This window comes from Alligator sinensis, unplaced genomic scaffold, assembly GCF_000455745.1.
Source record: "Alligator sinensis unplaced genomic scaffold, ASM45574v1 scaffold237_1, whole genome shotgun sequence".
Lineage (NCBI taxonomy): Eukaryota > Metazoa > Chordata > Crocodylia > Alligatoridae > Alligator > Alligator sinensis.
The window spans coordinates 946,931-966,154 of record NW_005841849.1 but is presented as its reverse complement, the minus strand read 5'-3'; the positions used below and the strand labels follow the sequence as shown (position 1 = coordinate 966,154).

The window sequence follows — 19,224 nt, the reverse complement described above, 5'->3', positions numbered from 1 at the left end:
CAGCAGGACTGTACTAAAAGGAAACTTCTTTACTAAATCCAGATGAGGTAGAATAATCAGGGTAAGCTTCTGTACAGTTAATCCTTGCAACTCCCCTTTAACAGAATGTTTCTCTTTCCACCACTTTAAACTGTGAACAATTAAACTAAGCCAACTACATCTACCACAGGTCTCTTCCAAGATCAATTACGAGAGTTTGTAAATGAGGTAGTGGAACCTGGGCAGGTAAGGTAAACACTCTGGAAATGTTTCCCTGGAATTCTGCCCCAAATAAAAAACTTTCAGAGATACAAACAGTGGAAGAGATGTGTCAAAATACTTAGCTAAGATGAGGCTGAAGGTGCCACTGCAGTACTGCCCTTCAGTTAGGAAGTAAACACAAAACTTTTAACTGAACCAACTCATAGCAGTATGGGGCTTATTCTATGTCATAATAATTAAGCTCTTGCTCTCAGGAGCAACATGGAGTATATTTCAACTGAAAAGGCCTTCTACATCTACAAAGCAGGGCTTCATCATGAACAGGTTATCAAGGAGCCAGAGGCAGGAAGAAATTAGATCAAACCACTTCGCTCTGCTAGACAGAAGGAACAGAAATCACGAACCAGCCTGATGCTTGGAAAAATTAATTCTGGCTATGACTTGCTTCAGCAGCACTAATATACAAAGGAAACAAGCTGAGGGAGAACAGCTATGGTGAAACAGAAAGTAAGGTAAAGAAACAATGAGAAGAGAAATATTATGCACACTAAGTCTTTAATGAAAGGCAACAAAACAGACAGGACTGGAAACACTGGGGATATACAAAGGAGTGAAATGAGATAGAAAAGACTGAAAAAAAGTTTCTGATGGTAACCATTCTTCTTGTCCATTACTCAAAACAACTGGAGTCAAGGGTTTGCACTGCTTGGAAAAGCAATAGCAGACATGTAAAACCAAGACCAACAGCTGAATGCTGAAGTTAACTAATTTCAGACAAGAAATAAATTGCACGTTTTTTGTTTTTTTAACAGTGAGGGTAGTTAACAATTGAAAAAATTACCAATGGTTCTAGTAAATTACCCATCACTGGAAATTTTAAAATCAAGATTAGATGGTTTTCTGATATGCTCCAATTCAAACAGGAATTACTTCAGGTAAATTCTGTATCTTATGTTACACAAATCAAAACAGATAAATATAATGGTCCCTTCTGGCCTTATAAATTATGAATTTATAAATGGGGAAAGTAGAAAGTAGCTACATGACTTGACTAAAATGGAGGAAAATGAGACAAGGGAAGGGGTGAGAAAAGCAAAGAGACCGGAGAGATATTTTAATGACTTCAAAAACTGAATCTGCTTTTCAAAGTAGTCAAAAAAGGATACTCTCACTTCCTAGATATGGAATTCAAAAACTTTAGCAGTTCCCCCTTAGCAACTCTTCCTTTTCTTCTCAGCTTCAAGCAACTGCACTTTTGCTGGACCCTATCTACAGTTTCCCTCTCTCCTGATTTACCCACACAAAGAAGTTAAGACCTGGGGTTTAACTCAAAGTAAACCCATCAGTAGGCTCACACAAGCCAGGGCATTTGAAAAATAAAGTTAGGTAGGGAGCCTACATATGTATTATCATTACCACTGAATTACTTATTGGCTACTTTGCAGAAAGAACCATGGCTCTAGCCCAAATGAGCCTATAGCAGTAATCTATTAATCTCAACCAGGAAGAGTTCACTGTTGAAGTTTCAAGCAACGCTGATAGGAGACTGCTTTGAAAAGCACTACTGGAGTTAATAAGGAACGGAGATATTCATCCTCCATTTTGAAGTACATTCCAACACATTACAAAAATGGAATTTGCCCAATAAAACCATTTGAAACAACGCAAAGTGAAGAGAACCAGAGATAAAAAGTTGTTTTAAATGTTTACGTCAATTTTAAGCAGTTAATCATTCAGTTAGATCACTAACTTCAACCATATAAGCTTGCCTGCACTGCATATCGCAGTGAGAGGATGTCATACCTCAGAGTAGTCATCTTAACAGAGAAAGGACAAAGATCTATGCAAATTCATCTTAAAAATATTCCACTTTTTAAGCATGTTCTTATAATTTAAAGAAAAGGGTGCATATGATTCATTGAGGCCTAGACTGTTACCAGACCTAGATTTTTATAAGGCATGGCTTTACTTTGCAGTTCTGCAGCCCAAGCTATTCAGGAGGAATACAGCAATAAAAATAACTGCTCTCTGGATATCACAACAAAATACATACAAAATACTTCTGAGCGCTCGTGTTTTACCCAAAGGCATTTAGTTCTGTAAATATTCTCCGCCCCCCCCCTCTAAAAAAGGGAGCACATGTTTCTCATGATTGCAGTTAAGTGTAAGATGATAAAATGAGGCACTGTTTACAATTTGCTTTGTGCATTGACCCATCGTCCCTACCAACTGGCTATATTCAAGAGACTACATTCTCAAATACCCTTTCAAAGCATTTAACAAGGCAACTGTGAACGTTAAGAGTCAATAGTTTTGAATACCAGGTACTTAACACACATAACATTTCACTCTGTTTACCTTACAATGCCCTAACTATTAGCAATTGTATGCTTATAGTTTATAGCAGAGCAGCCCAACCCTGAACTTAAAGAGTTAACTACCTGATTCGGTTTAGAGTGGTTCCTGGAAACCAGGATTAATGTTATTAGCAGAGTAGAACGTTGTCAGTATTATCAATGGCAAACTAGGTCAGCAAAAATTAATGCTCTGTGCATAGAGGTGGGCTATTTAAGAAAGTTTGTGTTTGTATTGTAGAAAAACAGATGACAACCTGTCCTTTTCTATTGAGCTGTTCTGACTTACTCATGGCAAGGGCTGAGCAAATGTGTGAGATGCAGGCATGGAATAAGGAGGAGGAAAAAAGTCTCAAGACTAATTCAAGTTATCCATTATTCCTCTAGTAACTTCCATACATAAACAAATAAAAGCAGAGCATAACTATATGGTCTGAGAAAGAAATGCACACAATTTGTTCCCCAAACTTGCCTGGATATGCAAAATCTACATTAGACACACCTTGGCCTAACTTTATGAAAATATAATATCATGAGTAAACTGTCAAGTGGTAAGTCAGTGAGTCACATTACAGGACTTACACTAATTACAGGATCAATGAGCTATAGACCAAATAGATGAAAGACATTTTCACCTTTGTTTGAGCAGTCTACAGTTGATGATTAACAGATCAACTACCAGGTGCTGAGAGTCCTACAGCTGGTAGTTACCAATGCAAGCATAAAAATTGTTGAAATAAAACAAGTGATCTTTCTACTGTGATGCATATCCACTAGCAATAGCTTCAGATAAAGGCATGAATCTTTATAATTTCATATATATCCTTATGCCCTGCTGCATCAGTGTAGAGCTGTGGTTCTTAACCTTTTTAAACTCAAGGCACCCCTTAGAAAAGATGCCTGCTCTTAATTTTCACTTGGTTTTTTGACTATGGAACAACAGTTCTCTGCAAATGAAGAAATGCTCTCAAAAAGACCACAACAGAACACTACAGATTCCTATTTGAAATCTCCGTGTTCATCTTATGAAACACGTTTGCACACTTAGTGCTAAAATTGTGTGGCAAGCAGCAGTAACAGGCAAACATTATTGTGCCACCCCTGAAAGGATCTCAGAGCACTTTAGAGTGATGCAACCCCTTGGTTGAGAATCACTGGTGAAGAGGGCAACTCGTACAATCTTGTTTGCCATATCCCTTGCCAACAGCAGTGTCTATTATAGGTTAATTATACATTGCATTTACTTATTGGCTTTATATTTCATTATTTTTAATTGTGTCCCTTGTTTTAAGGGGATTCTAATTTATTTCTATATTTTGCAGACAAACGTTTAACGTTCAGTACCTTAACACTAATTTCCTGTCTGAACTAAAATAGTCCCAGGCCAGAAGTTTTGAAACTTAGCAACCCAAAATTAGGCACCAGTTAGAAGTGGCCTGCTTTTCACCTGTGACCATCTATAGCTGTCACTGAAGCCCATAAAGGCCAAAGATATGCAGCCTAGAAAAGATGTGTGACCCTTATGTTCAGCACCCCAAATGCTGTCATTCTTGTCTCCTGCCTTTAATATTACTTCCTATGGAACTCCACTTCCTCTACATGCTTCCACACATTTCTTCACATCTTTTCTACTGTTGCAGGGAGGATTGGAGATTTCCACCCCCCATCATGAGTGACTGAAATGTATTTAAGCCAAGGAACAGTAATTTATATAAAGACTTATTTTCCATATTATCTACTCCCCCACCCTTCATGTTAGAAGTTGCTTAAGTGTATTCAGCAAAGAGGCCTTTCTTCAATCACCATAATTCCAGTCAATAAGTGAATATGATTGGTACAGTTACAGGCATTTTTTTTTTTTTGTGTGTGTCAGAAAAGTCAAAAACACCTGTAAGGAAATTAAATTACTAGGATGAAATGGCTGATAGCCTTCCTCAACAAAAAAAAAAATAGATAAAAGGAAAGAGCTACAGTTAAAAACTTAGCAAAAGAAACTTCCTATGCTTTAGATTGCCACTTTGATGAAAAGCAGAACTGCAATAACTAGCTGCTAACACAACACAAAATTAAAGCCCATTTTCCACAAAAATTGCAGTGCTCCAGCTGCCTACCATCTACATGAGTACAGGTGTTAAAGCATTTGATCAAAACAAATTTAGGGAGTTAAAATATGAAAGCTCTGTTTAAATGACTAGGCAGGAAAAATTTTAAAAGTAGTCTAATTTAACTTAATCTTATTTTAGTTAATCATTACTACAAAAGCAGTGGTAAATTCCTTTCCAAGCTCTTAAATTAATCTTCTCTGAACTGCAATGTTTAAGCCATCATTCTTTGTTGGCTGTGGTATGCGATCCCCTGCTGGCCTGTCAGAATCTGTGAACATTAGCTGAAATGCAAATATGCAGGTGTGTAAGAGATTCTCTTTCCGTTTTCAGAAGATGAGAACTGATACGATAGACAACAACAACACGAAATCTAGTGCCCCTCTCCTAGCAAACAGATACCCAAGGATGGTCACCAAAGATGGACACAGTACATTCCATATGGATGGAGCTCAAGGAAAAGGTCTGGCTTACTTGAGAGATGCCTGGGGAATACTAATGGACATGCGCTGGCGATGGATGATGCTGGTTTTTTCAGCTTCTTTTGTCCTCCACTGGTTAGTCTTTGCAGTGCTTTGGTACCTACTGGCAGAGATGAATGGGGACCTGGAACTGGACCATGATGCCCCACCTGACAACCACACCATTTGCGTTAAGTACATCACCAGCTTTACAGCTGCTTTCTCTTTCTCACTGGAAACGCAACTCACTATTGGCTATGGCACCATGTTCCCAAGTGGGGACTGTCCTAGTGCTATTGCCTTACTTGCCATACAGATGGTCCTGGGGCTCATGTTAGAGGCCTTCATCACAGGTAATATTCTACATTTAAACATTTTACATGGGACAGGTTCCATCAGCCATGTGTAAAATAGATTTTGTAAAATGCTTTGCTATACTGCGGTTACAGCTGCTTAAGAAAAAGGACAAGGGCCAGTTAAACACTGAAATTTTGTATTTAACAGCCTACAGACATTAAAATTTATGATTTAAGTCTTTTAAAGCAATAAGAGACCTACAAAAAGAGATATAAATAAAAGCATGTTATGGTTTGTACCAGAAAAAAAAAAATGCCGTTCACAACTAACATTTGTGGCAACTCTCCTCACCCTCTCCAATTTATTTTTGTCATTTTTTTTCCTTAACAATCTCTTTCCTCCTTTCATTAAGTTATGAGGTTTAAATCAATTTGTTTTGATACATTCATGAATTTTCCCTAATCTGTTTAAAACTAGATAGAGATTTCAACTGATACGAAGTTTTAAAATACTCTGGGAATAATTGTACTAGACTTTTTAAGCAACACATTTCATTTTGTAAGAAGTTAGCTTACAGCATAGTTAACAGCAATTTTATGAAATTTAACAGCACACAAAGATAAAACACTCTGGCCTATTCAAGAGTAGGTCACCAGCAACCACAAGAAATCTCTCCTGCAAATGCTGCCCTATTTTACAAATATTATTATTTTAAATGAGTTAATACACTGTGGGGGAAAGGTTCTGCTGAAGAAATCTGTGGCACCTGTCATCAGCAATGAGTTTATTTTGATTAAGAAAAGTGAAAATGGTGCTAGTGACTATTTATATGATGAGAAGTGTGCTAGGTTTAGACTAGAACAGATTATCTTTAGTGAAATTACGTCAATCTAATCAAATCTCTTCCTTTTCTCATGGGGCATTTGATCCAGCATGGGGATAGAGAGAACTAATGTGTCCATCGTATTCATAATTTAATCCATTCTTTCCCGTTACATAGGTGCTTTTGTGGCAAAGATCGCCCGTCCAAAGAATCGAGCATTCTCCATCCGTTTTACTCATTCCGCAGTAGTGGTGCACACAGAAGGCAAGCCATACCTTATGTTCCAGGTGGCTAATACGCGCCCCAGTCCACTCACCAGCGTTCGGGTCTCTGCTATTGTTTACCAAGAAACAGATAATGGTCAGCTGCACCAAACCAGTGTTGATTTCCATCTGGACAGTATCACATCTGAAGAATGTCCATTCTTCACCTTTCCACTGACCTACTATCATTCCATCACTCCATCGAGTCCTCTAGCTGGTCTCCTCCAGCGGGAAGCTCCTCACCATTTTGAGCTAGTGATCTTCCTCTCAGCCATGCAGGAAGGCACAGGAGAAACATGTCAAAGGAGGACATCCTATCTCCCCTCAGAGATCATCATGCACCACTGTTTTGCCTCCATGCTAGCACGAGGAACCAAAGGAGAATATCAGATCAAGATGGAGAATTTTGACAAGACTATTCCAGAGTTCCCACCTGCAGCAGACTCTAAGAACCCAAAAAGGACTGACCAGGAAATCCGCATCAATGGACAGCTTACTGAGAGCTTCCAGATCTGTGAGACTGGTCTAACAGAATAGACTATGGACTTGGCAAAACATTTTTTTTTAATTCCATTAAACTTCCAGGTTCCATTTCCAGCCTTCCTTCCTTCAATTCCATCCTGCCATTTTCTCTTGTGCTCTTCTCTTTCCTTTTTCTCCATCTGTTTTGACTCCAGCATGGTGTGTAGAGTTGAGCATAATGTGCCCATATAAACTGAGAAGAGGCTGGATTAATTGCACAGAACAGAAAGTCAGGGACCAAGTACATGTTCTGGGAAAATGGAAGTGCTACCTGCTGAATTCACTAGACTATGAGTAAAACTGCACTGACCCTGAAACAAGAGACTTTCAGACTCTCACAGCTGACCAAAAAACCTAATTAACTGGTATGCAGCAAAGCAGACAGCAACAATACAAGACAAGACTGCACTGAAAATCCTACTGAGGTTATTCAGTTAAAACACACTAGCTCTGGGATCAGCAGTGAAGTAGTTCCAAGATTCTTATATCCCTTTTAATGCTAACCCTCTGGGTACAGTGTTATATAAGTTTTCAAATGGCTGAACATCCTATTAAAAACTCATCGCCAGTTTTTACTGTGGCAGTGAAATGCATTCATGCTATGCTCATTTATTGTGTGAAAACATAAGAACTGACTGCATTTTATCGGCTAAAGGGCTTATTATTGCTAGGCAGGCTTGTGAAGACAGTGAGTGTCAAAAATCCTGGAGTATATGAAAAAGCATGCTGCAGTAGGGATATTTTCAGACTTGGAAACATTTAATAAATTATTTTAGCAGTAGAAAATATATTATACATCACTTTGTGTATTTTCATGTTTCTTGGCAAGGACCACGTTGCCTCATGTGGTCTCAGCTTTGCACATTACATCAAGTAGCTCTGGCACCATACGGCTGCATTATGTCCATCAACAGAGGAAAAATGGCATTTATGCAGAGTTTATCCTTTTTAATATAAATATCTGTGTACACACACAGCATATAGATAGCATCATATCTACAGAATCAGATAGCCGAATCAATTTTTAAAATTTTAAAAATTGGGACCAAAATGCTTTATGCATGAGACTTTTTGCCAGGATTGCCTCATAAGCATACCATAAACGAAGAATTATTCTCCAACATGCAAAAAGAATTCTCATGCGATTAAAAGGACCATCAGTTAAGTTGACTGTGTTCTGCATATTTACAACTTTGCAACCACAGAAATCAGCTTTAAAATGGCTATTTTGTTTTGAGACCTAAAGAGTCAATGGAATACCATCAAAATAAAAGCTGCCATTCAAACTGGCATAAGAGAAGAAGTGCCTCATTTGTTGACCTCCCATATACAAATGGTCCTGTCCTTAGCTCCTGAACAGCTCAGGAAAAAAAGAAGAAGTATTTATAAACTGGAGTTGAAAAGTTTTATTATAAGAGATCAACAGCAGGATAAACGGCCTGAAGATATAAAACGAGCACATTACTGTTTAGGGAAGATTTTTTTCCCTGAGCCAAAAAACATGGGGGTTGTCAAATCTGTAGTCAAAGAAAATGTGTTGGAGAAGCTGTTCTGTCAGATGAGCCTTGCTTCATTTTATTTCCAGAAGCTAATTTCTATGAACGAGACAGCTAAATGCATCTTTCAATATCACTTTTCTGCTGTAATTGCTATAAAAATGTGTTAGGTCACAAGTGGAATGGAGGTCTATACAATCCTACACTATAAGACTTAAATTCTCTGGTCTTATCTAGAGAATGAGTATTTTAAAAATTCTGTCTTTGAGAATTTAATCTTTTTACTCCTAATGTAATCATATTTTAACCCACTGTAGAGCCTGTATAGCAACAAACCATCTAGGAAAACTATACATTATATTGCCTGTGTCTTTACTTTCCATTGTTGGTCCTTCATATGTATTAGAGTTCATTCCCACCCTCATGGCACAGCTAGCCAACCCAGAAGGTGTACAATGTAGTTTTATTTTTTGCTGTACTTTTTTCTATTTCTGTGGCCTACCCCAACAACCTCCAATACAGAAGGAAAACCTTAAAGCTGCAGAAGAGCAAGAAATTACTGTAAAATACTTCATTAACGTAGAAGAATTAGGTCAGATGTATGGGGGAGGCTGCCCTATGTGAAGCAGCTATGCACCATTCTAGGCCACATAATGTTTCAGGCAAATGGATTATTCAGCAATTTGAGAGTGCAGTGATATAGCTCTGCATACATTACGGACAGCAATAGCATTTTGCCTTTCAGAGATGTGGTTATAAAAAGGTAATATAGACATTACTAGAGTGAGAATAGTTCTAACAGGACATATTTAAGTCTTTGGCCTTTTAGGACTGTCCTGATTTGAAAACACTGGTTTAATCCTATTCTTGGAGTAAAGGACACAAACTTAAGGAAGCAAGTTTAAAAGGAGAAAAGAAATGTTGCCACTGTGTACAATTAAGCTTGTGAAATCTACAACTGCATACTGTTAAAGAAGAGCATAAGAATAAAAATTGTATCTGTAATTACTTTAGCTACAGATACATTTTTTGTATTCATGTAACTACAGTAGCAATCCCTCCTGAAATTACAGGATATAAAAATTGTCAGCTAGGGCCAGGAAAACTATCCCTATCACTAGCGCACTGTGAAGATGTTAGGTCTTACTGAAAAATTTGGTGTACTCCATTGCTAGAAACATCATGCTGGTCCACGTCTCAGTTCCAACAGGTACAACTCATACCCCTAGCTTTACTGACACTTTAGTCTATGTGGGAGCCAAGCAGTGATGAACTGGCTTTGAACACATTTTCTAACAGTGAGCAGGAAAAAAAAGAGGCAGGTAGAGTAGGTAGGAATGTTCTAACAGTGAGCAGGAAAAAAAAGAGGCAGGGAGAGTAGGGAGAAATGAAAGTTATATCTCAAGTTATTCTTTTCAATAAGGTTTTTCTTACATGATTGCTTGTTATAAATGTACACACACACCAGACTTCCTGAATGTGCTGTTAGTCAAAATATTTGTCGAAAATGCATCTGTTTAGCACTACACCTACGTGGCAACTGAAGGATTTAAGTTTGGATGCTCTGAAGGAACTGTAGTGGCTTCTGCCTTTTGTGCAATTCTACTTGGTATCATCAAATATGTGACTTGCTCACTGCTGTAGCAAATGGCCTTAACTTCTATGAAGCAACTTTGAACCTTTGTGGCTGAAACCCTTAGGACCTATGGCAATTTCCATAAAAATTCCTGATACACCTCATGCACTATGGCCAAGAATATCAAAATCAAGAATGACGGGTGCTGATCAGTTTGTGAATCATTCTCAGTCATCTGGAAAACTAGCAAAAAGTTTTGGATATCATTTCAAAATAAATGTGTCCAAATGTTCATTTGTCTTTGAAGAAATTATTAATGCATCAATTATAAAAATATTTAAAATTAATTCTCTTTATGTGGGATTTGTATGTTTTTGCTCTTTTTTTTTAATTTCAGGATTAAGAAAATATACTAAAACATTTTCCATGGGTTGCTATAATTTCTAAATTTCCCCCAAATTACAGTTACTCCATGCTGTTTACGTTTCTACTTAGCCATGGTCCTCTGCACAACCACAATATTACGGGATACAAACAGCTAATGATACAAAAGTGAATACCTTGTCTGAAGCCACTTGAAAGCCTTACTGAAGAATGCATAATGGTTGGGTTATAGGGGAAAGAAATTTCTAATGAGATGATACTGTTAGAACGTAACACTCTCTACCAACAGTTTTAATATAGATAATGGGAACAAGGCAACACATACATCTGTCAACATGCCTCAACCTAGAAGCAGAGAAAGCACTTCCTTTTTGGGGTGAGACGTTTGTTCTCCATGCTAGTTTGGTCCTTGACATCTCTACTAAGACCACAGTGGTGTTACTTATATTCATTTTTTGTTATCTCAACATGCCCATTTGAAATTTGAATTAGGACCCTCTTCACCTTGCAAGTCACTTTAGGCAGTTTAGAGAAGAACTATGACTTAATAATAGTTTTTGGTTTACTGACCAAACATGAAATCAAACTAGACCTACAGCATGTGTGCCAGATGTGGCACAGGCAGCTTGTGTGTGGGGCAGATGGGGCATGAAGCAGAATGCAGAGGAGTGGATCGTACAGGGGAAAGGGATCACAGTAGCATTTGGGGCAGGTGCAGGAGCTAATGTGGTAGACTTGCCAAAAAGGCTGGCCCTCACTGCATTATTGTTTTGATATCCAGCCCCTTTCAGTATGGAAATGAAAGGAAGAATATCACAATCCCCCTTCTACCTGGTAAAAAAAAAAAATCCTCAAAGGATCGATAGCCAAATCCACATGAACATAGTTAAACCTCTGAGATTTTTTATTAAAAAGTTTAGAAAACTTGAAATTGGGCATTTATCTGTATCACCTCAAGCTGCAACTGTTGCCTTCCCAGTCTGATCTTGTTTAGTGTGTGAAATCTCACAGAGCAGGAGACTTTCTGCATAAAATGATGTTAATGATTTTGCAGTTACCATTCCTCCCTTTATACAAAATCAAAGACTCAGCAAGGCATTAGAGGGGCACTGTCTTTCAGATGAGATAAAGCCAAGGTCTTGCCCACCTGTGGTTAAAGATACCAAAACATGTTTTGCAGAAGTTGGAGCAGACTCTCTGGCATCATGGCAATATTTCAGCTAGGGTAATTACAATCTGCATACTTAAACTGCTCCTGCCATTTTAATTAGAAGAGATGCATTTCTTATCCTTAAATTACAGGTTGTGCTGCTATGAACTGCTAAAGCCATTGCTGCAATTTCCCTTATGAACAAAATGAATTCCTTGTACAGATATGGTAAAATTGTGTTTTCACATATTTCAGGATTAAAAGGTGCTAAATAAATTTAATGGCATTGAGTTGATTCATTTTTGTAGCCACTACTAAATCTAGTTTGTTCCATCTCTATGTTTACCCTTTACAAGGTTCTCCATTCCTGTAGTATCCTTATAGGGATTAGTTGGGGGGGTTTTAAAAGGTAACAGCATCTTTTACCACCCATCTGCAAATGTGCATGCAGGGAGTTGAGCAAATAGATGGCGTCCAGACGAGCATGGCTGTGAGCTGAGCATACCATACCACACGTTAAGTTGTTCTCCATGCTGCAAAGGAGCAGCATGGAGGGTTTTTCTGACCCCTAGATATCCAGGGGCAAAAAACCTGTAGACAAAAAAAGGAGTGCCACATGCACCACTCAAAAGTGGAGCTGGACCGCCCAGAGCTGTGCTGCAGCTGCCAGCCAGGCTCTGCACAGCAGTATCGCCACTGCTGCAGCCCGGTAGGTCCCCACGACCCCAGGTAATGCGGCTGGGGGCAGCCCAGTGCTGGCTCCAGCGTCCCCTACCACCCCCGGGGTAACCTGCTGCATGCTAGAGGGCACATGGCATGGTTGTTTCCTGGGGAAAACTAGTAGTGGCGCAAGGCATGCTGCCACTAGCTGTCCCCAGGGAACCAAACATCCACACCATGTGTGCGTGTGGCTGTACTGTGCAAGGGCCACTATTAGGTACACAATCCAGAATATTAAAAAAAAACAAGTTGTAACCACCACAAACCAGAGCAGAAAGAGTCAAAAGAGACTATGTTTTTTCAGAAGGATATTAAAGTATGAAGACAATAGAGAAAACAAGTTTTAGTAGAAGAAAGTGTCAAGTTAGAAGTAGACAAATGAGTTCAATGAGTCATTTCTAGAAGCCATGTCTGCTACAGAAAAATGGAAAAACAGGAAGAGTTAAAACCACATGTCTTCCTTTTATTAACTTTGGAGCCAAAATCATAGGAGCTAAAAAAAATAAAAATAGCCTTAAGAAAACACAATGCTAACAACTCACAGTTAAATAGGGCATTCAGAAGATTTTGAAAACCAGAGGGAAATTATATGACATTTTTTAAAGCACCCATCACCAAGGTTACTGGGCATCATTAGAATATTAGGGACTTGGTACCTGTCACCTATAAAAGGGAGAGCTATTCAAAACCTGCTGAGATTCTCCACTGTGTTTTAGTGTAGATGGACCCCTATTCCTCCTCCTTGTCTTTGAAAACCACCCCAAACCACCAAAATCTTTCCCGATTTTAAGCCTCCTATAGGAAGTCACCAAGAAGGGCTTTCCTTTAGGACTGCCCCAATGAAGACTAACAAAAAACTGCTCCTTTCTTTGCCTCATAAAGCTGGTCAGACAATGATCCTAAATGTCAGTGAAAGCAAAGGGCTTTCCAGCCAAAAATTCCTAAGAATGCCCTATTGCCTGCACTAACCGGTATATCCTGTGGACAGAGAACAAGAGCACTGTGGACAACTGTAAGGCCACAGGAAACAAAAATCAGCGAGATATACTGGACAATTAACACTATTTTACACATGCCTCCAAAATCATACTGGAAACACCGAAGTGCTGTTCACAACAGTGGCTGGCTCCAGAGGCAAGTAAAAAGTGTTCCAGCTGAAGCTAAAACAATTTTTTTTTTGTGGCAGCTTTGGAAATAGTTTCATAAGAACTAAAAAGGAATTATAAAGATTGAATTAAGCATGTACCAGGAAATTTTAGGACTTTATTTTGAAGTTATTCTACCAAAAAAAAAAAGCAAACTTTGACAAGTCAGTGAATGAACAGAGCATGTGATAGAGGAACTTGGTTTAAACTGTCTATATAAGTTTTGAATTGAGAAATCACTAACATGAACTGCTTTCCTTTGTTTCATCACTGTAGGAAAAAAATCCTTTTCCCCACTCCTGTCCCCCCACCACACACACTCATGATAACCTTACCTGGATCTTTTCGCCCTGGTTTTTCAAACCGCCTGTCTCCCCTGGAAAGGCAGAATATAAGTTTCAAATACAGCTTTTGAAGCATTCCGTTTATATTAAATGCAACTCTCAAGTTCTCTCACTAGAGCTTAGGGGTACTTAGATCTTTAAGCATTTTTCAAAGAACTCGGATTTGCATCCTAAGGCACCTAAATACACTTGGAAATCTAGACCTAAATACTGAAAAGGCACAAATGGCTAAAACTGACAGAAATGCCATATAAACACTAGTAATATAAACTTTCACCCCATTGTAAAAGTCACTTCCACCATAACTGACAATGCTTCAGGATTTCTAAAAAGATTCAACTGGTATGGATTTTCAAAGAACTTTTCTTAAATGTTCTTATAAAGAAAGAATTCAGGAATGGAACTAGAGAAGGTATGTCAGCAAAATTTTTAAATCTAGGCTTTTCTGTTACCTTTCCTCCCAACTTTGCGATCTGTGCATTTCCCTGCCCCCTCCTCGCCCAAATCCACCCTCTACTTCATCAAAACTTCTTTGGTAGAAACCACCTTCTCCTCGGCCTCTGCCTGAAAAGACAAAAAACAAGAGTTTATAAAAAGAAATTGAGAAAGTCAGATGGATTTCCCATTTCCAACACCCATGTGACCTCACTGTATAAGCTTAACGTTACTAAGATTCTTTGAAACCTGCAAATGCGCGACTCTCCTTCTGCCTCACCAGAATAGCAGCTGCATTTAAAAACATTCACTTAATATTTGCAAGCTAGGAAGTTCAACACAGTAAGTCTACATTTGAAGGCATTTCATACAAGCTTGCTATTCTGATTATATAGAAACAAATGCTGCCCTCCAACATAATGTTAAAACTGCTCATGGGGATTAAAAAAAAATTAACAGGTTACCAAACTGGCAAGCCGGACACAAAGAACAACATGAAGAGTACTCCCAAGAGTGTGGAAAACATCAACTATTATAGTCCAACACACAACACAGTGCACAGAAGAGCTACAAAGAACCTGGGCAAAAGATGAGGAAGAGCAAAGACTGAACAGAAGAAACTTTTAAAATTTAATCCCATCTTCCTGTTCTAAAAAACAACTGACAACTCTTAGGTACCTCTCAGAAAAAACAGGACAGCAGGGATGTTCACTGTTTATGGGCCTGGCTGCTACAAAGATCTGGAAGCCTGGCAACCCAGTTCCTATGGTCATGAGGTATATCTCCTCCTCCTCTCCCTTGTAGGTATAGAGACCAAGTCCCCCTTTTACTTTTACACACACACACGTGCTTATTTTAGCCAAAGAAAGTGTCCAGTTTCTCTAACACTACAGAGATGTCCTGTGTTAGAAGGAACACGGTAGGTGCTCCTTTCTGCAGCCAGAGCTGGTAAGAAAAACCTGAGAGGCAGCGTAGGGTGCATCACTTGTACCTTTGTCCCAGCAGTCACAAGGGCACAAAGGGCAGACTATGGGCACTGCTATTCAATATCTGATTTTTTTCTGCATGAAGCGTATATGCACCTAGAGTGGAATTTGAGTGGACTAGCATTCGAAGACCCAAGGTAATGTCAAAGTAATTTCCACAGAGCTCCAGGAAAATTTAAAAAGCCAGTTGAAATGGAAAACTGAAATACATAAATACAATAAGACAACGAACAGATCAACTAGACTACACTAGAGCATGCATACTGTAATACTGCCACTATTGATAATGAAGGACACCAGTCTTATATTACACTGCAAAAAAGCCAATTTAAAAACCATGAAGCTTATATCATCACTCATTAAAAAAAACCAACAACAAAAACACACAGGAAACACAGATCTAGACTAAAAAAAAAAAAAAAGATGCCATTTTAAAATAAATGAACTAACATGTTTTAATAAACCTGATTTTAAAGAGATGCTATACCTAATGTAAACAGGGAAAAGTTGTATTGGTTTTCTTTGGTCAATCCAGGTCAGTTCTCTTGTGGCTAAAGTGGCCTAATCCCTTTCTTATGAAATTGCTTTTAAATTAAAATTTGGAGCACAAACTGACTATCTTGATGCAGATGCAAAATAACAAAAACACCAAACATGAAACTAGTCTGCTATTTCAATGGCAAGGCTGAGCAGAGTTCAGAAAAGGGATGCAGGCCAGTCCACAACCAAATCAAGGCCACAGATCAGTCCTGTGTACTGCATGCAACACACACCAGCTTTGGCCCAGCACACCATTTCCAGTGCACACCAGGCCAGCTTGGCATGCCACATGCAGCATGTCTGCGCAGGGCCAGCACACGCTGCATGTGGGTCCGGTCAGAAACCCATAGGCTAAACAACAGAGCTTCATGGGCTGGATCTGGTCCACAGGCTGCATCTTTGACACCCCTGCTCTAATACAAAGATAGAAAAAGGTGTAAAACACATGACCTTCAAAATATAGCAACTGGGGAAAATTACTATTTATCAGCATTCTAGTAGCACCTAGAAGCTTCACAAAGATCAGAACCTGTTTTGCTGATTTCTATACATTCATATAGCTCTTTGCAGCAGAGATTCCAGCTCTCTAAACAGACTAAACTGGAATATTATCACCTTTTGGAAGAACAGAGGTGTAGAGATGTTAAGTTATACCAGTGATTCCCAACCAGGGTACGGTGAGATCCTTTGAAGAGTGTCATTGGTATGAGGAGCTAAGTGAGGTGAGAAGCGCAGGCTCAGGCTTGCCCCTGCCTGGCCATTCCTCCACCCTCAATGCTGGCCCCTCTGCAAGGTGGTTAAACTCAATAGATTCATTTTTGAAACAGGATGCCACTCAATTCACTAAAGTTACGGAGGAGTACTTGAGTCTAAAAGAGGTTGAGATCCACTCTGTTTATACTGTAATCTTTGGCTTGGTATCTGTGGCACAACTGAAAACTAAACCAAAAGTCTAACAAAACAGGGACCTAGCTCAACTATCCATATTAAGCAGGAAATAACAACATGCATGCAGCTCTAGCTGTAATACCACAAAAATGTAGAGCATGCAGATTTCTTGTAATCGGGTTGTTATGAGGGTTTGGTATTAGTGACTGCCATAACAGTAGGTTCTATCTGGAAGTAGCATGGTTGCAATTTATTCTCTTGACCCGAAAATATATGAAATAGAATTTCAGGCCGTGATTTGGTCCGGATGCTTCTGAAACAGTAATGCAGAGAGATTACATGGGGGAAAAAAAGGAAGACACCTTAAACAGACAGTATAATTCTATTAGTATTAGTTATGGCTTTTGTTACCTGAACAGGAAAAACAGCTACAAAACAGGAGTTTAAAGTATGTAGTTCAAACTGAGACTACTTAAAGCTTTTCTCATCTGAGGCCCTCATTCATGAACGTTAAACATTCCAGTCCTCAAGCACAAAGCACAGGGCTTAGCTGCACTCCACAGGGAGCTACTCAGAAAACAAATCAATCAGAAAGAAAGGTCAAGTTCAAGTACCTGGATTCTTTGTGCAGAACAACTTTAAAACGGAGAAATGTTGTTCACATCAATACCATACAAACTGTATAGCATGATCTTAATGATGAACCATTTCACAGTCAACATTATTTTGCGATTAAAATGCTTTGAGTTGAATGCTAATCTTATAGTTTAATTATACTTCAGAATGCGGTTGTATCCAAATGTTTACTGAAATCTCCAAAAGGAGCCTTTACAGTAAGTGCTACAAACCAACTGTGCATATTTAGATATTGTTAGAAAACATGCAAGTAAATAGTGGCATACTTCACTATTAACATAACTAATTATTAAATATGTCTTTTTAAGAAAAGATTATTTCTCCCACACATTTAATTTCTCCCTATTAAATCTGGCAAAGTTAGCCAGTCATAGTAAAGTTTTTTGTTTTTGTTTTTTTTTTGTTTTTTTTTAAATATGAAAGTTTCTTGGTAGAACATATCAAATAGATTTATTCTCTGCCAAACACCTCAGAATGAAGGTCTTGACTAAATGTTCTTTTAAAGAACTATTAAACGATTTTAAATTCTGCATGCTCAAGAACTATGATGTTTTAATTTAAGGTTTTACACATCAATTTTTATTCTCCTTCTATAATCTTCCCCATTTTTACACTACTAGTTTTACTACTGGTACCAGGTCCATATATCTACTACCACAAAGTAAACCTCAGTCCGTTCTGAGCTGTCCATCAGGACACATTTGCTGAAGGGCTGACTATGGTTGCAAATTCCACTCTCCGTTATACATGTGTAACTTCAAGGCAGTTAGCTTGCACAAGTGTATCCAAGGGCAGGTTTTCATCAGCAGAAACTTTTTCATGTCTTGTACAGCAAGACAAAAAGAACATAGCTTGACCTTCACAACACAGGTGAGCTTGCAAGGATATCAGCTGGAAAACATTTTTACTCAAAAGTTGAGACGTGTCATATGGAGTCATTTAGTAACAAATCACTCTTTTCTTAGCTGTAGCATTTAGTTGGATACATTTTTTTTTTTTTTTTCAAATCGGTCACATTTTCCAAGCAGGAGATAACCAGGGATCCTGGCTTTCTCTGTTTAAAAATCCCAAATTCTCCGATTAAAACCCCCCACATCCACATTTTCCATGATTAAAATGAAATGCCTTTCTCTCTCTCTGTATATAGCTATCAGTTGAACACAATGTTTTGATATATTTACAGTTTTAAAGCAATCTGGAAACCTATCAGAGCTGGTCTGACCCAGCTGCAGCCATGTGCCCCTCTGTGAGCACAGAAATCTGGGGGGGCACATGCCCCCCCACCCGCCCATGTCACCTGTGCCACCCCACTCCCTCTATGCCCCCCCTGCACCTGTCACGTCACCTGTGGGGGGGGGCTGCTTCGCATATGCACATGTGGCCCTAGCATCCCGCTCCCCCCAGCCCCAAGCCCTAAAACTCTGCCAGCCTGCAAGGGGAAATGTGCTATTTCCTGCACTTTTCTCCTTGGAAGGAGAAAATCCCTGCAAATAATACTTCTTCGACTACAAAAACACTATTGATCTATTACTAAAAACTAGAATGCTGTTCCTGAAACAGCATCAGCCTATTTCTTACCTATCTGCAAAACTAGATGACATTTAGAATGTAAAAGCTAAAGACTAATACTTATGAAAATTCTAATATTATAAAAGCCTTTGTCTGTCTGTCTGTAATGCTTTATTCACACTCTGCTTATCTGACTGAAACAACCAATCAGAGTCCTCTGACAGCGTTTGGCCAGGAGATGGAGTGGTGGAGCGCCACCACGATGGCAGGGACACAAGGGGCGGAGCGGGGCAGGGGAGAGGGACAGTGGGCCTGTTTCCCACTTTCTTTGACCAAATGAAAAGCAGGGGTGGGGCCGGACATGGGGGGGGGGGGGGGGGCCCCACAGCGGG

The 19,224-nt window shown here is 39.0% G+C and overlaps 2 protein-coding genes across 2 annotated transcripts in view; one reads left to right on the top strand and one right to left on the bottom strand.

The window, feature by feature from the left end:
* Positions 1–19,224, bottom strand: part of GIGYF2 (GRB10 interacting GYF protein 2) — a 123,814-nt gene that overhangs the window by 52,213 nt on the left and 52,377 nt on the right. Inside the window, 2 exon segments of the mRNA XM_006015982.3 lie at positions 13,830–13,870; positions 14,291–14,402. Coding sequence (XP_006016044.1) covers positions 13,830–13,870; positions 14,291–14,402 — 153 coding nt within the window.
* KCNJ13 (potassium voltage-gated channel subfamily J member 13) lies at positions 4,447–7,120 on the top strand. The gene is made up of 2 exons (XM_006016013.2): positions 4,447–5,471; positions 6,416–7,120. Exons 1-2 carry the CDS (start codon positions 4,955–4,957, stop codon positions 7,036–7,038), a joined length of 1,140 nt encoding a protein of 379 aa, XP_006016075.1. The 5' UTR covers positions 4,447–4,954; the 3' UTR covers positions 7,039–7,120.

Excerpts from the sequence above, each read along its gene's own strand:
- KCNJ13 (XM_006016013.2), top strand. The coding sequence starts at position 4,955 with ATGCAGGTGTGTAAGAGATTCTCTTTCCGTTTTCAGAAGATGAGAACT. Across the intron at positions 5,472-6,415 it reads GTTAGAGGCCTTCATCACAG|GTGCTTTTGTGGCAAAGATC; the intron begins GTAATATTCTAC and ends CCCGTTACATAG.